General features: G+C 37.6%; 1 protein-coding gene across 8 annotated transcripts in view; it reads right to left on the bottom strand.

The window, feature by feature from the left end:
- UBE2D3 (ubiquitin conjugating enzyme E2 D3) overlaps nt 1-17,268 on the bottom strand; it is a 69,149-nt gene that overhangs the window by 13,708 nt on the left and 38,173 nt on the right. For 7 of the 8 annotated variants that reach the window (XM_081085458.1, XM_081085455.1, XM_081085456.1 and 4 more), the window contains exons 2-4: nt 16,468-16,622; nt 4,073-4,136; nt 3,948-3,979 (exon numbers count right to left, since the gene is read on the bottom strand). In XM_081085458.1, the coding sequence (XP_080941584.1) occupies nt 3,948-3,979; nt 4,073-4,136; nt 16,468-16,491 (120 nt within the window). In that variant the 5' untranslated portion in view covers nt 16,492-16,622. Of the gene's footprint in view, nt 1-3,947; nt 3,980-4,072; nt 4,137-16,467; nt 17,250-17,268 lie in introns of those variants that run through there. The other variant, XM_081085453.1, reaches the window with a different exon arrangement.

Here is a 17,268-nt window from a genome sequence, read left to right as displayed (position 1 = left end):
TTCTTAAAGAGCAAGATACTGAAGGGAAGAGTTTTTATGTATCCATTAGATTTTGCAAGAAATGACCTAATATATAAATGGAAAATGAACTAATAAAATACCAATGACCCAATTATTTCAGATGGTTTTCGTGGCTGATTTTGCTCAGGCTACCAATGGTTACATTATTCACAATTATGGTACAGCCATACCTCGTTTTACTACACTTCAGGGATGTCACTTTGTTTTTTAAAACAATTTGAAGCCAAGACAGCTTACCAGCAAAAAGATTATGACTCACTTTATTGTGATATCAGCTTTATTGAGGTGGTCTGGAATCTAACCCACAATACCTCTGAGGTATGCCTGTACTTTCTTCTATGGCTTCATCATAGATTAGGTAGAAGTCAGTGTGGTTTTCCAAAGAATTTCAAAATATCTTTCTGACAGCTCCATTTCCAATTAAAGAAAAATCAGGCATGTAAATATCAGAAACAATAGGCAAGTTAATTTTTCAACTCATCAATTCTTAATAGGAATTACCAGCCAAAGTTTTAAAAATTGCCTAACTAAGCAATGCTCTGTTAATTCTTTCAAAGGTTTACTTTTTATGTTACCTTCAAAAAGAATATGCTAACACATATAATTAGAACAGTGGTTCTCAACCTTCCTAATGCTACGACCCTTTAATACAGTTCCTCATGTTGTGGTGACCCCCAACCATAAAATTATTTTCGTTGCTACTTCATAACTGTAATTTTGCTAGTTATGAATCGTAATGTAAATATCTGATATTTAGGATGTATTTTCATTGTTACAAATTGAACATAATTAAAGCATAGTGATTAATCACAAAAACAATATGTAATTATATATGTGTTTTCGATGGTCTTAGGCGACCCCTATGAAAGGGTCGTTTGACCCTCAAAGGGGTCGCGGCCCACAGGTTGAGAACCTCTGAATTAGAACCAAACGTTTTTGCCTCGTAACTTCTAATGACCAACAGCTATTCCTGACTATAATCCACTAAAATTCAAGTGACTCTGTACTAAAACTTATTAGATGTTCTATGCCTTAGAAAGTCAAAAATCTTGAGTTCCTTGGCACTGTCATTACTTTAACTTAACTAAAAAATAATCCAAGCAAAAATAATTTTGTTACTATTTGTTCTTCCAGCAAATCTGCAATTATGGGTTGTTACGTCACCACTTGCCCTGTTCTTTTAGGTCACATCTGTATCACATATAAGGTAGGCATACAGTGGGGCCTTGACTTACGAGTTTAATTTGTTCCTAGACTGAGCTCGTTAAGGAGTTCGTTAACTCCAATTACTCTGTCAGCTCAAAGCAAAAAATCGGCAGAGAGACAGCTGGTATCTCAAAAAACTCGTTAGTCAGGACACTCGTAAGTCAAGGCCCCACTGTACTAACAAAATAAGGTATATTTACCTAATCAAATTATTATGTTTTGACATAAAGATGGTATCAAAAGCCAAAAATATAACGAGCTGTTTTATCAATGATAATCATTAATTACTTACAAGTCAGCACTTAAACTTCAGTGCTTACTTATAAAGAGGACAAGATTGGTATTTTGGGTGAGTTTTTGTAACCTTTGACTACTTCCTGAAATTATCCAAGTAGTAAGAAATAATCTCTTAGAAAACAAGTACATTTCAGAAAATAATGCAGCCAAAGCAAAACTGTAGTTGCGGCTTAAATATTTTGCTTTTGTTAATCAGGGAATATTTAAATAGTTCTGAAAACCAAATTACTGTCCTTTTAAAAGCAGAAAACAACTAGTCACTAATATTATATTAAAAGGCTGCTGAAGCCAGGGCATGTATCTCTGTTGCAGGTTTGATTCCTGACCTGATCAGGGCTCGCAGGAAGCAACCAATCAACGTGTTCCTCACAAGGATGTTTCTCTACCTCTCTCTCCCCCTCACTCTCTAAAAATCAAGGGGGGGGGGGGGGGGTGGAATCCTGGGGTGAGGATTAACAAACAGCTCCTGAAAAATAATTTAGCAAGAATAGCCATAATCTAAAATATATAAAATGAAGATTTTTTTGCAAATAAAAGCAATAAAGTAAAGAGTTTAAAAAATTGTCAGGGTAAGCAATTTTCTATCTTCTATTCGCTGAAAAATTACTAGCATAAACTACTCATTTATGTTTCACTTTAACTTTACTATAGGTATATTCCTTACTTTTGGAACAGAATAATAATAAGTGAAATCTCAAGTCAAGCAGAAAAACATTACACTGGTTTTAAGAGTTGATTTATTATGCACACCAAAGAGTTGATTACCAACTCTTTCGGGTATTAATACTGACAACTAATTTTTATAATAAAATTATCTCAAAGCACCCTCTGGATCAAAGATGAGCTTTATTTGATAGATATGATAATGAGTTCTACTGAATTCTCTGCTTTGAAAATTGGGTGATCTAAAATGGGAAAATTCTAGAAATTGCAATTTCAAGTGCCTACAGATTCTATCTAGGTAGGCAAAATAAAGTGAATCTGGTAGAACTACGACAAACCCCATATTAAAAAGGGAACCAGCTGCCACTCTGTCCCAAGCCATTTTTGCTCGTGGGAATGAGAGCCTAGTCAGGGTTTTGTTTTTTTAAATGCGAAGATTGTCAGCTTTTAAAACACTTCATGGACCAAAGTGGGTAAAGCCGCTAGTAAATTATATATATTGAAAAATATATATATAACAATTTTGTTACCAAATCAGACAGAAAGAATCACTTTAAAAGTAAAATAAAGCAGTAAAAATTGCTCTTGATATTGGGAATGAATAATCCTGATTTGTTAGATATTAGTATAACTCACATCTATTCAAATTATTAAACTAAATACAATCCCCCAAGTTTGATTTGATTCTTAAAATCTTTACCTCTAGGGTCATAACATTTCATAATTACTCTAACTCAATTTATTTCTCCTACTAAGCACGTCACGTATTACTTATTTCTCATGTTTTAATTGCCTGCCTCTCCCAGTACATTTAAATTTCTTAAAGCTTGAGAGGAACTGTGTCTATTGTATCCTTAACAGCACACAGGCAGGGGGCTCAAATTGGCTGAGATAGAAAAAAAGATTGAAATTATCAAAATCAGAACTGCTGAAAAACATTTTTTGATCCAACCCATCTGTTGGCCAACTTTTCCAAAGGTCTTTTAGAATTATAAACATCTACTTATTGACCATCATCTTCCCTAATCCCTTATTGCCATTTATGTTGAGATTAAATCAAAAAGGGAAGAAAACAGAAAATTCAGTTATGACACACAGAGAATAGAATAGAAATCTGAAAGTGCCTTCCACGTAAAAAAAAAGTGTGAAGTATTGTTCAAGATACAATCTTACCCCAGGATGTTTTACTGCGTTCTAATTCTGTGAAATTCTTAGATGGTATCCATAATTCTGAATATTCAATTATCCAGCATATACAGTTTCTTATCTACCCAGGATAGAAAGGAATTTTGCTGTATTCAAAATATCTCTTTCTACCTAAAAATATTCAAATTTTGTATAATACCAAAAGTTCCAGAAAGAATCAAATATAAAAATAATACAATTAAAACTAGATTTGGGGATGTTAACTGAATAATCTTTTGAGTAACACCCTGGTAGAGCCAGTTAATTAACTGGCTGTACAAATAACAGGAAACTCTGTGACAATGCTTTATACTGCTATGAAAGAAAACTAGATTAATGTGAAGAGGTATTTGGTAGGTTAAGAGATTCTATACTCTAGACCACAGGGACACCCACATAGTATACATAACAAATGACTAATTCATTTAATTACTCTCTTTCAAAAGAAAAGTACAACTATGGCATATTCAAAACAGAATTACAATGTAATACAAGAAACATAAAGACTAAGTTAAAAATTACAACTAGATAGATGCTGAATTTTAAGCACAAAATTTTAAATTGTTAATACTTACAGGTCCCATAATTGTGGCTTGCCAATGAAACACTAAAATCAAAACAAAACAAAAAAACTCTTGTTATCTAAAAATGTAAAGCTTTTATGAAATTAGCCATAAAAATCAACTTGAAAGTTACTTACTATCATCCCCAACTGGACCTGCAGAACACTGTGCTGGAGGGTCACGGGCCAAATCACTAAGTTCCTACACCAAAGCAGAAAATTATAATAAGCAAATTATAATAAGCAAAGAGTCAATTTGCTTATACCCAGACCCCATTTTCAATAAAACCTGGGAAAAATTTGTTCTGATTCACTCTGCTAATTTGCTTCTGAAAGTCACACGACTGCTTATAAGGTAATCAAGACAGCCAGAAAGATCCCAGGATTCACAATGCTAGGATGATATAGTATCAGACCAGACCCTTATGCTTCCTACATAAGTATACTCTCATGTTTAACATAAATTCATTCCAAACACTTTTGATTCTGATCAATAGGAGTTACAGGAACTCTTATCTCAGGGTTAAACAATAGATTAAGAGAAACCGTCCATATTTCAACTTTTAAGAAACAACTGACAAAGTATCAATTTATTCTGAAATAAGTTTTAGTTTGGTTTTATTGAGTAAAAAGTGTACTGGCAACTTGAATTAATCAACTATCCATTATTGGGCAAATGATTTTTTCACAGGCTAGATCAAGTCTTATATAACAATTATTTGCATTCCATGATCAGCCACTTTTATTATAATGACAATCTACTTTAACACCATCTCAAAATATATGAACTTTATTGTAAAAATCAAGCATAGTCTTATATGAACCCAGAATTTTCTTATGTTCTAAAACTTACACAATAAACTATTGTGTAACTAGCCCACTAAAAAGAAGAGAAACCAGAAGCTAACTTATGCAGCCTACTTCCCTCTTTGCTTAAGGAACATAAAGATCTAACACTTACACATCCAATTCAAATGCTCAAACATACCATCCTGAAATAAGAACATTATGTCCTCCTTGAATAGCGTATCATTTTGAAGTCTTACTTTTAATCCAATCTAGACCCACTATTTCCTAGGTTTATTTCATCATCTCTAAAATAGCAATGTCTATTTGTATAGAAGTTTGGAGAAGATGAATCAGAGTTAAAGCACTTTGGCACACAACCTGGCGTATGATGTACTAGGTACTCACCAACAAGCAGACCACTTGCATACCACCCATCCTGAGTAGGCACTCATAATTTGTTTATTAATAAGCAATATTGCTTCATTAATAGGCTACATATTAAAGCATTAGCCCTTAAATCTTTTGTCTGTGAGGAATCTTTATGATTAGCTGTCTATAATGCAGTTGTTTAGCAATTATACTGCCATAACACAAGATCAGCAGTTCAAGAAATATGTGTAGATGGGGTTTTAAAGAAACCATGCTATTAGCCTGAGTCATATAAAATTACAGTGGGGCCTTGACTTACGAGTTTAATTCGTTCCGAGACTGAGCTCATTAAGGAGCTCATTAACTCAAATTACTCTGTCAACTCAAAGCAAAAAATCGGCCGAGACAGCTGGTATCTCAAAAAACTCATTAGTCGGGACACTCGTAAGTCCAAGGCCCCACTGTACTAATATTTGACCATTTTAAATAACAGAAACTGCAAAATTTTTTATTTGGAAAGGTGGAAATTTATTGGGAAACAAATACAGGCTCCCACGTAGGGAGGGGGTCCCAAGGAAGTGACACACTAAGCTCCTTTTCCCTAGAAACTGCAATTTCATGTGGTTCTACCTAAAAATGTCCAGTATGCATTTGAATTCAATTATTACAAAAAATGAGTTTCTTACATTGATCTACCCCAAATTATGTACTGAATAAATACATTATGTTTGAGTATAATGAGCTTGTTAAAAAATACCTGAAGAAAAATACCCAGCAGTTATTTTTAAATAAAAACCAATGACAGTTGTTTTAACAAAATATAGTAATGTTAAAACAACTTCATTACAATAAACATTCAAGAATATATAAGTTGACCTAGAATACTGTATTAATATACTACTTGAAAGTTACACATTTTAATTAAGAATTAGATCAAGAAAATATTTCTTACAGTTTTTTTGCACTCTGATATTTATGAATCACTAAGCCTTTATATGTTGCCATTATCACTCCTTTAGAGTAAAGGTCTAATTTCAGCTAGTTAACAATGAATTTCAACTTTTTAAAAAAAAATGTATTTTATCGATTTTTTTTTTTTTTTCAGAGAAGAAGGGAGAGGGAATAGAGAGTTAGAAACATCACGAAACATCCATCAGCTGCCTTCTGCACACCCCCTACTGGGGAAGTGCCCACAACCAAGGTACACGCCCTTGACCGGAATCGAACCTGGGACCCTTCAGTCCGCAGGCCTACGCTCTATCCACTGAACCAAACCGGTTAGGGCGGATTTCAACTCTTTACTCCCATTATCTGCAGGTTCTCATTGCTTAATTTCTAAATGCCTTATTTTGCATGACCAAGACACCTCTGAATAATCAAAAGACCTGAAATCAGGCCAATTAATTTATGTACTAAAATCTACTTAAATTGAACATTAAAAAGTGACCTAAATTATTTTAAGGATCAAAACAGGTTTTTAAATCAGGTAACAGCATTTACTTCTAAGATAATAATTGTCATACATTATTATGTCCATAGCACAAGCAAATAGATATAAAAATATCTTAGCAGAGGAGAAAAAAGCATAGTAAAGTCTTCTTAGATGTGTTCTTCTATGCAGCAGACATTTTGTCTACTCAATAATCCATCTTATCCTACTTTCCCTTACTCCAAACATGTGATTATAGTGTGGGTGATCTGTCAGCCACCAAAAACCACTTACTTAGGGCTAATCATGGAATTTATTCCTTCAGCCTCAGTGATTAGCTTAGAGTTGGAAAGTAACCAAAGCCACAACTTGACTTTATCAGTTTGTCCATGTATACCTGCCCAAGATTTTTCAAACTGAAGCTAGAAGTAACATTTCTCCCTTCTCTAACTAGGTCCCATTACGAATGTGGCTCAGAACTGTTGGCAAGCATGTGCCCTGAAATTACATGGCGAACCCAAAGAAAAAGAGACCACATTGGGTGACAGAAAGCCAAAAGCTGATATGGCATATAGATAGGCAATTTCAGGCTCCAAGGTTATAGCTTGCTCTGGTTCCTATAGCTACCTGTTGCCTTGATTGTTAACTACCACCAGTTTTCCTTCGAGTAAATCCAGAAACAAAAATAGAATCATTTAAGCAGAGTGCTAATGGAACCCATTACCAATTATACAGATTTTATCCCACTAAAACATTCAAGTAATGCTCAAGTACTGCTGAAAAACATTTAAGAAAACTAAATCAAGTCTCAAAATTAAATTGGAGGGACAGGAAGAAGTTACATGTCTGGTCTAACAAAGAGATAACTTTCAATCTAATCACAGAAACTAGAGATTCATTTAAACCCATTTCTAAAAATGCAAAATGTAACATTAGCTATTAGCTAAAGTTTCACCACCAAAACATTTATTCATTAGTATGAAAACAAACTTTTTGATGTAAAGCATGTTAGGTCTGAACACACCAAGATAAAAAAAAGCATGAACACCACCCCCAATAGACTGAGCTAACATAAAAGTAGGCATAATGCAAAAACAAAAAATTACTTTCAACAACGTAGGCACTTAAAGGCATTCAAATGCTTTGCCTGGGACTACAACATGACATTTGAACCGAGTCCTGATGGAGGGAAAAGCATTTTAAATAGAGAAACTCATTCAAAGACAGAATGTGCAAGAACACAGGTTGTAAAAATATGACTGTATTTTGGTATATCATAGACAACAGGGTACAGTAAGGGAGCAGCAGGTGTGGCCAGAAAAATTAATCAGGGCTGAATCTTTTCAGAGCCTTGTATATTGTGTCCAAGATTATCTCAAAGACAATGGGAAGTCATGGATAGTTTTTAAGCAGGAGTAAGACAACCATGTTTTGGTTTTTTAACATACTAGCAATAGTACACCGAAAATGGTTCTTTTAATTTTTTAAATTAAATGATATCCTAAAGTATGTATATTATTTGTGTGTCCAGCTTGATAGTTAAGTAAAGCTTAACATTTTTACTACTTTGTTCAAATATAAAAAATGGCCCTAGCTGGTTTGGCTCGGTGGATAGAGCTATCAGCCTGCGGATTGAAGGATCCAGGTTCAATTTCAGTCAAGGGCACAGGCCCGGGTTGCGGGCTTGATCCAGATCGATCAATGATTCTCCCGCATCATTGATGTTTCTATCTCTCTCTCCTTCTTCCTCTCTGAAATCAATAAAAACATATTTAAAAACCTATCCATCTATATATATAAAAGGCTAATATGCAAACTGTTCCCTTGGGAGTTTGATTGCTCACTATGGTGTGCGCTGACCACCAGGGGGCAAGGTAGAAGGAAGGAAAGCTGCAGCCAGGGAAGGTAGACCCTGGCCTGCAGCTGGCAAAGGGAGGCCCCGGCCAGCAGCCAGAAGGCCCCAATCCGCCCTGATCGTGAGCCAGGTCTAGGGACCCTACCCATGCACAAATTTTGTTGCACCCGGGCCTCTAGCGTGTGTGTGTATATATATAAATATAAATATATATATAAATAAATGATCCAGATATAACTGAAAATCTCTCATGTACTACCCAGATTCCATTGCCTTTCTCCAAGAGGTAGTTAACATTATCTCAAATTTGGTTTCTGCCATTTCTCCACATTTTCACACACTACTAGATAGTATCACAGATGCTCCTCTCACCCCCATTCTGTAGGAATCCTTACTATAATATATAGTAAATATAATAAATACAAATAACAGATAATCATATTAGAAACCTGTAATAGCAATTCAGTTGAGAGAACATTACCTAAATGGAAATAGTCCTTACTTCTACTTTATATTAGAGCTCCTTATTAGAAGAAAAGACTGAGTTCAAGTGTAGGACATGCTAAGCTTCAGGTAGGAGGCCAAAATAGTGAATCTACTAGATAACTTGAAAAATAGGTCTAGGGATAGGTTCCAAAAAGAATGCTTTCTCAAGTGTCCTTTCCAACAAAGATATATCAAAGTTAAAGTATTTAATATAGCATCTGGCAAAATTGGAGAAAAAATATTTCAACCATATCGACATCTCTATTCGACTGAAGAAATAGGTGCTTCAGGTTAAACAAGATAGGGGAAACTGATGCTTTACTAGGATCGGTTCCTCCATAACTATTCAGTTTGCACCTATTACCCTCAGTGTGAATTTAGTGTTACCTATTTTTTAAGTTACATGGCCTTTAAATGAAAGACAAATGAGAATATCTGTTCCACTGTAAGAGGAGACTGTATTTACTAAATTGGGAGATCAATTTCCAATAAAGCCACTAAAAGTAATTTTCTAAAGCAATTTTGTCTTTGGTTTTCACCTTATGAATGACTTTAGAGCCTAAGTCTCACATGCTTTGAGACAAAAACAATTTTAAAAATTATATAAAGAACTAAAATTAACTCTTAATTTCATAGTAGAGAGGAACAGTGGCAAGCACCTGAATAAACAGCACACTTATAAGACCTGTAAAGTCTTCATACCCCCCCGCCCCCCAAGCAGGTGGGTTCTTGGCTAACTACCGAGACCACAGAAATAGGAAAGTAGTTGGCAGGGAAAAATTGATACACACTAATAATTGCTATAGGCTCCACTCACCTTGAAAGAACACTAAGATGGATCAAGGACATACAATTAGGGTACAAGGCTAAAAACTGTACTGCCCATTAAAAAATCCCATGAAGGTTAGGCATCACTTTGCCATGATGTGCTCTTTCAGAGAAATTTTCTTTTGGGATAACCTTCCTCTGAATTGCTTCTCCTAAAACCTGCACATCTGGCTAGTGTGAGAATTCACGCCTTCCCCCACTGGAAAATTTGCTTCTCCTGTCCCTTTAAAAACCTAAAAAGACACATTGGACAAGGAAATCAACAGATACACTTAAGCCAGTGAGTGTTCTCATCTGAAGACACATGACTAAACAGTAATGAGTCTGACCATTCCTTCTGGAATGGGGGCTCATAAGAGAAAACCTAGTTTGAGGAAGGTTTTGAATTCCATTCCCCATCAGGGCACATGCCTGGCTTGCAGGCTTGATCCCCGTAGTGGGTGTGCAGGAGGAAGCTGATGCATCTCACATTGATGTTTCTCCCTCTCCCTCTCATTTCTCTCTCTCTAAAAATCAATTAAAAAATCTTTTAAACAACAAAAAACTTCCACTTGACTTAGACAAGAATTGTATGGCAATGTGAACAAGCACTATAAAGACAGTCCTGGCCTCTTTGCTTACACCTATATTAAGAAACAAAGTACTACCCTCAAGAACTGGGGAAGATGAGGGTAGTATGAGGTGGGAAACAAGAATGACTCTATAAAAAATTTTAAGAATCACTCTCAAGGACCCTTAAAACCTAGCAGTATAAGGGTATATATTTAGACCAATGAGAGGCCAAAATGCAGTACAATTAATTGTCCCATCAGGAAGATATTAACTGCTCTAATTGTTCTTATAAAGATCATGTTTACTATCAAGTAAACAAAATTTTATTGACTTTAATGTTGTGAAATTTCTACATACCTTATGTAGATACAAATGGCAAGGAAGGAAACAACAAACATCTAAGAAACATATGGTTATCAGACATTACTTCAGAAGAATGAAGCTTGGCAAAAGATTTTGGGATCTGAACAATTTCATAAAGCTGTAGACTTAAGAATGGAAAGAAATAGTCCCTTTAAAAAGTTTTAGTTTGAAATTTATAACTTGTGAGAAATTCCGAAAGTTTATCTTAGACTAGGAGGTGAGTGCTGCACACTATCTCATTACATCACTGACAAGATATTAACTTCCTGTTTAATTGTAATTATAGATGAGACAAGCATGTTTATTCATTAGACAAGATACAAAGAATGGCTTGAATGAATAACACTAACATTTTCTTTCTTTAGGTCACCATTAAAGGTAAGTCATTTAAGATTACTCAAAGCTCTTCTTTTGTAAGCACTATCTAAATGGGCAGACAGAAAGCCAAATTTAGATTCTAAGCTTTGATCCATGAAAGCAAATAAGGTATTTTATAGATACGGGAAAAAATTTAACAGCAGTCAAGTGGTTGAAAATATTCAATTACACATTAGCCATGTAATTATAACACAACCAGGATTAACATGAACAAGTATTTCATCCTGAAAATGAACAAGTAACCAAGCAGCAATGAGCCACAACTGAGGCCTAAAACGTCAAACACGGCAAATTTAACTATGAAGTTAGTTGGAAGTCTCTGAATGCTACAAGATTATATTGAAAGTATAACTGAGATAAAAATCAGACGTTTGGGCAAAGTATAAAATACTTCACTGAATTTTCCCCTTCCTTGACCTGGCTGAGTAGGTCAGTTGGTTAGAGTGGGTTCTCCTGATGTGGCAAGGTTTTGGGTTCAATCCCCAGTCAGGACACATACTAGAATCAACCAATGAATGTATAAATAGGTAGAACAACAATTTTTTTTTTTTTAAGAATTTTTTCCCTTCCCACTAATAGGGCCAAGGGTACAGTTGTAAGAATAGATCTTACGTAATGGAGTAAATTGGTTAATAAAATATTCACTTTCTTTGCTCTGATAGCAAAACCAGATCAAGAACACAAAATTTCCAGTTAAAAAATGAAAATCATTTGATTTCACTAACTTCAAAACATTTTTGGCAAAGGAGGAATAAATAGTTAGAAAACAAAAACCTTACTATAACATTGACAATGTAGTATGAGAAAAATATTTAGATAAACCTATAATTTATAGGTAAATCTAGTATGTGAATAAAGATACCCCTTATAATTTCTCTTAATATTTCCCCTATTTGGCTTATAATATTCTTAAACGGTTAAGTTATATAAGGTGCAAATATCTAATCATGTGTTTAAAATGCTTATTTCCTCCACTCAAAGCAGATTCTCATGGGTAATGACAGGCTTCCTTATTTTTTATCCCCTGGGACTAGACTACCGTGCCAGAATAAAACCTCAGTGAGTATTGACTAAATGATTATCCCCTATGTCTGTGGTTCTCAACTAGAGGGAGGCTCCAAAAATGCCCTTAGGGAGTATTTCAAAATTATGCCTGTTTCCACAGAAAAATAACTCAGTGTAAGTCTGATAAGACCCTGTCTGTGTTCCTGTATACTTCAAAAACTCTAAGCATTCTGACATATAAATGTATGTCAAAACCCACATACACAATAACATACATAATAAAATACAAGAGTCAATCTAGGATTTGAGAATTTAATCTGAAACATTTTTATCTCAGTATCAGAACCTACTCTCTTCTTTAATAGAAAGAAATTATAGTAAAATGCTTTGGGAAATTCTTAAGAATTGACTGCATCTTAGATAACCAATGGCACTTGAACCCATGAGTTAACACATAAATTAGCAATAGGCATATCTGATAAGTTTTTCCCCTAGTGCTAGCAAGAATTTTTAACTGTATATTTGTACAAATAACAAAACCAGAATTAACACTGCAGGTGAACATGATGAAACCAAAGCACAAGGTGTTAAGAGTAAGTCACTCTTTTTCAAATTAAACAAATATGGAGGTCATTATATGATCAAGCATCCTTCTGTTACACAACTGTCCTACAAATTAAATTAGCTAGCTATAGACAAGTCTTGAGGATCTTAAAAGAAACACATGGAAGACAGTGTATCCATCCTCAAGGCTCACTGGGGACAAGTTCAATATATCCCTAAGTGATCAGTCAGGCACATGGTAGTTCTCATAGTCCTTGAAGAGAGAGGCCAAAAAGGTATTCACTCATACTTTCAAAAACTCATGTTAGCTAAATATTTATTTCACAGTATTTAAAGTTAAATCCCATTTCAATGCTAAATGCAAGAAAAAGGGCTTACTTCAGGTAGCCAAGACTAACAAGACACTCATCTAACTATAAAACAGAAAATGAAATGGTACAAAACACCAGTACAGCATGGAGTTTAAGAGTGTAAATTGATTTGTATCTCGTTACTTACTAGCTGTGTGACTATAATAACTTAACCTCTCTGCCTGTTCCCTTAAGTATAAAATGGAATGGTAAGAGCATCTATCTCTCAGGGTTGTTGTAAAGATTAAATTAGTTGATACAACAGGTTTAGAAACAGTGTTGAGTACACAGTAGATACTATGACCAAGCTATTATTAGTAGCAGAATGATATATGAAGAAAACTTTTTTGAATACCAAGAACTTAAAGAATGACATGACAATGTAGTGGGGTTCAGAGGACACCCTGTGGAGCCAGATTGCCTGCCTAGGCTCTAATCCCAACTCTGATATAACCCTGGGTGTTTTTTCTTTAACATGTGTCTCAAAGATTTCTAATCTCAAAATGGGGACAATAATTGTACCTGCTTTCTTGGGTTGTTATAAGATTACATGAGTTAACACAAGTGTTTTACATTTCTGACACACTGTGAAGACTCAAAGCATGAGCTATGTTTGCTGGCTTGGTTCACATTATATTTTATGCCAAGTTCTCTAAAATATCCCCAAAACACATGCACTGTAGTTATTTTGTTTAATAGTAGTAGTAAAATCAGTATTGCTCCCAAATACCACCAATCAACTTGGAGTTTCTACTTTTGATTATTGTTGTTTAATAAATAAGTTTCATTAGACGATACTACAGCTAGTCTAAAATAAAGAGCACAGCAAAAACCAAACAAGGTTTTCTGATAAGACTGCTTGGTCTAAGAAATATTTGAACAAAAAATTGTAAAATCATAAGTTTTAGGACAAAATGAATTCAAAGGCTTAATCAAATGAACTATCAATGGTTAGATAGTCGGACAATAAGCACTTCATTAATATAATAAGATATATCTTAGTATTTGGATTTGGAGGGTTTCAAAGAAGAATTAAAAATAAATAGGTACATGACACAAGAAATACCATACGAACATCAATGCCTACCTGACCTCATTATTTCTAGAACAAAGGTACCCTCTCTCAACAGTTGTCCACTTCTAAAATTCTGCTTGGAACTTAATTTCTTTTTAAAGTTTCACTGTGTAATTCTGACAGCAACTGCTGACAACGAAAGCACACGCAAGTCAAAACTTTTCTATGAGTTAAAAAAGTTTTTCCCATTTGTTAGGTGTCATTATATCAAGATTCTATACCAGGGGTGGGCAAACTTTTTGACTCGAGGGCCACAATGGGTTCTTAAACTGGACCGGAGGGCCGGAACAAAAGCATGGATGGAGCGTTTGTGTGAACTAATATAAATTCAAAGTAAACATCATTACATAAAAGGGTACGGTCTTTTTTTTTTTTTTTAGTTTTATTCATTTCAAACGGGCCGTAGTTTGCCCACCCCTGTTCTATACACACCTTCAAAATATTTACATGACAAGCAAGTACAAAGAGTACTAGGCTAAAAACAGTTCTTTAATAAAAGTTTTGAAGGTTAAAGTGATAATAAAATAGCAGTAATAATAATTTGAGTGTCATGTGCCAGGGGCCTGTTCAAAGCCACACATTAATCTATTTAATACAGTACTAAAATCAAAACAAACAAAAACAAAATCTAGAAATCTAAAATTTGTTTTGCTCACTGTTGCATCCCGTGTCTAGAACAGTGCCTGCTACAGACTAAGCACTCAAATATCCATTGTTCATATGTAACAAATATTCATTTTTATAGAAGCACACAACTTGCCCAGCCCTAGAATTCTAACTGGAGCATTTCTGCTCCGAAGTTCACACTCTTAACCATTACAATGCCTCTCTAGAGCTTTTAAATCATTAAAAGTGGTGTCACAGCAGCTGGTTATCACCTGCAAAAGAAAAAAAATCAATGAGACCCTCCTTTAAAATGTTCTGTTCCACATGTATAAAAAGCTATGGACTTGAAATTATGCCACATCTCAGTGGCCTGAACACCCATGGATTAAAAAGGTTTTGATTTGTACTAAATATTGTGTTTTTTGTATTTAACTATTCTGTAAAATATAACCATGCTTCTCCAATGTGCTGCTGGCCTTCAAAGGGGTCACAGAAAAGGGTGTTTAAATAATCCTTTAAGCCTTAATTCCTAGGTTTTCTTCTTCTTTTCCATTTTCTCAAATACATAAAGATTTAAGTTTATATTTACATAAACCAACAATAACAATGCAATGATGACCTAAAACAAAATCAAATCATCAATACATGGAGTGAAGATCTAAAACTTCATCGTCAAATGCAGCAGTTTTTTCAAATAAACACCAAAGTGACACGTAAATGTAAAATTAATCAGTCCAGGCCTATTTTAGTAAAGCCAAGAACTTGCATTTCCTTCCATGCACAACCCTTTTTAAAAGATTCTAACCTACAACCTCCCCTGTCTCCTAGCTTTAGTAAGGCTGAATTTATTCCATGACATTTTTTTCAAGTTAGCTGTAAATACTCCACCCTCCTGGATTGTGCAAGAACCAAACACATCACACATACACAAGTTACAAAAAAGGGAAATACGGTCTGAGAGTTTGACGATAACTAAGTATTGAGCAGGAGGTCTCAGCGCAGTGTACAACCCAATGTGAAAGTTAACATTAAACAAATAATACTATTTCATACTATTACAAAAGGAGATGCCGGAAAAAGCCTGAACCAGTTAAAGCAGCCGCCATCTTAAAATGCGGGATAGAAGTTAGAGCAAGAAAATGAGACTAAACCACCCACCGGAGGTGGAGGTTCCGCTCAACCAGAGGCTTGAAACACCCCCCCCCCCCTTTTCAACAACTGAGACCGACGGGTTAGTGTCAAACGTGAAGCAGAATCAACCTTCCCAGAGGCTGCTCTTAAATGGGCTGAGGCAAAAATAGGGCCAGCTAAGCTCAGCCTCCTGCCGTCGCCCCCTGCGCCCCCTCCCCCAGCCCAGGGAAAGCAAGCTCCCAGGAGCGCTTCCATCAGCTCCCGGTGCGCTTCCATAAAGAGCTTCGGGGAAAACCTGGGCCACGGGAAGTGGCAACACTGTGTCAGCCCTCGCCTCCCAGCACCGCTGCTTCTGGTGTGACCAGCCCGAGCGAGGAGGAGTCTCTGAGCAGACCCGCTCCCTGCCCCTCCGGGCTCAGACCATCCACCCCTACCTAATGCAGTCCAGGGCCCGCGGAGCCCTGCCATCTTCCCCCCGCTGAGTTTCCCACCTTCCTCCGCCCCGGAAAGCCCAGAACCTTGATCTTACAATTAAGTTTTCAAGCGCTGGGAACAGGAAGCGCCATGACATCTGCGGGAGCCCCACTTGCCACGAGTGCTCTGCTCACTGGCTTTAAAGCTCTCCTCCTCCACGAAGTCTGTCCGCGCTCCCCATCCCCCAAAGGACGGAAGACCCCGGCAGGCTCCTTCCAACATGCCGCGTCCCCGGCCCCCCCCCCCCCCCCGCCCCGTCCCGGCCGGCCCCGGGGTTACCTTATTAATCCGTTTCAGCGCCATAGTCTGTGCTGTGCGTCTGGCTCCTCACTATCTCGGTGTGTGCTCGGAGGTCCGGCCGAAACTCTTGATGACGCCGGCGGCAGGCAAGGCTGGTCTCTTCGTCTCACACCGGCTCTGCCAGACACAGGCGCCTTTTGCAAAAACGGAGCAGATCAGCACTCGCACAGGCCCCGGAGAGACCCCGATGAGTCCAGGTCCCCCAAAACCGCCGGGATCCGGGGAGGGTGGGGTGGGGTGGCGCGGCCGAGCCACCAACAGCCTCTATGCCGTGCTCCGGGCCGAAGAGGGGGCGAGGGGGGCCGGGGAGGAGCGGAGGGGAGGCCACAAGTCGGACGTCCCGGCCTCTCGGAAGGAAGAGACCGGGTGGGAGAGGAAGAGGCGTAGGAGAAAGGGGTGGGTGCGGGGCAGGGTCCGGCGCCCAGCAGAGGAGGAGCCGGGGCCTAGTCGGCGCTGCGCCGGCGTCACTGGGGCAAAGAAAGGCTCGGGGGAGGGGGGACGGGGAGGCTCCGGGCCGGCGCCGGGCTCCCCTCGGCTCCCACTCCGAGGCGCGGCCGGGGAGGGGAAGGGAACCAAGGAGAGGGGCCAGATGTGCGCGGCTGTCCCCGCAGCCACAGCTCTTGTGTGTCGCCCCTGACGCCACCGTACACTCCGCCTTCCAGCGCGCTCCCGCGCCCAGCCCCCGCCACCACGCGCCCGGGCAGCCCCAGAGGCTCCGGCGGCGGCGCGAGGACGCGCCCATTCCCCCTCCCCCTGAAGCCGGAGCGGCCCCGGCTCCTC

The sequence above is a fragment of the Myotis nattereri genome, assembly GCF_964212035.1.
Source record: "Myotis nattereri genome assembly, chromosome: 1".
NCBI classification, from domain to species: Eukaryota; Metazoa; Chordata; class Mammalia; order Chiroptera; family Vespertilionidae; genus Myotis; species Myotis nattereri.
The sequence above is the reverse complement of the archived record's forward strand: the minus strand, read 5'-3'. Positions and strand labels throughout refer to the sequence as shown.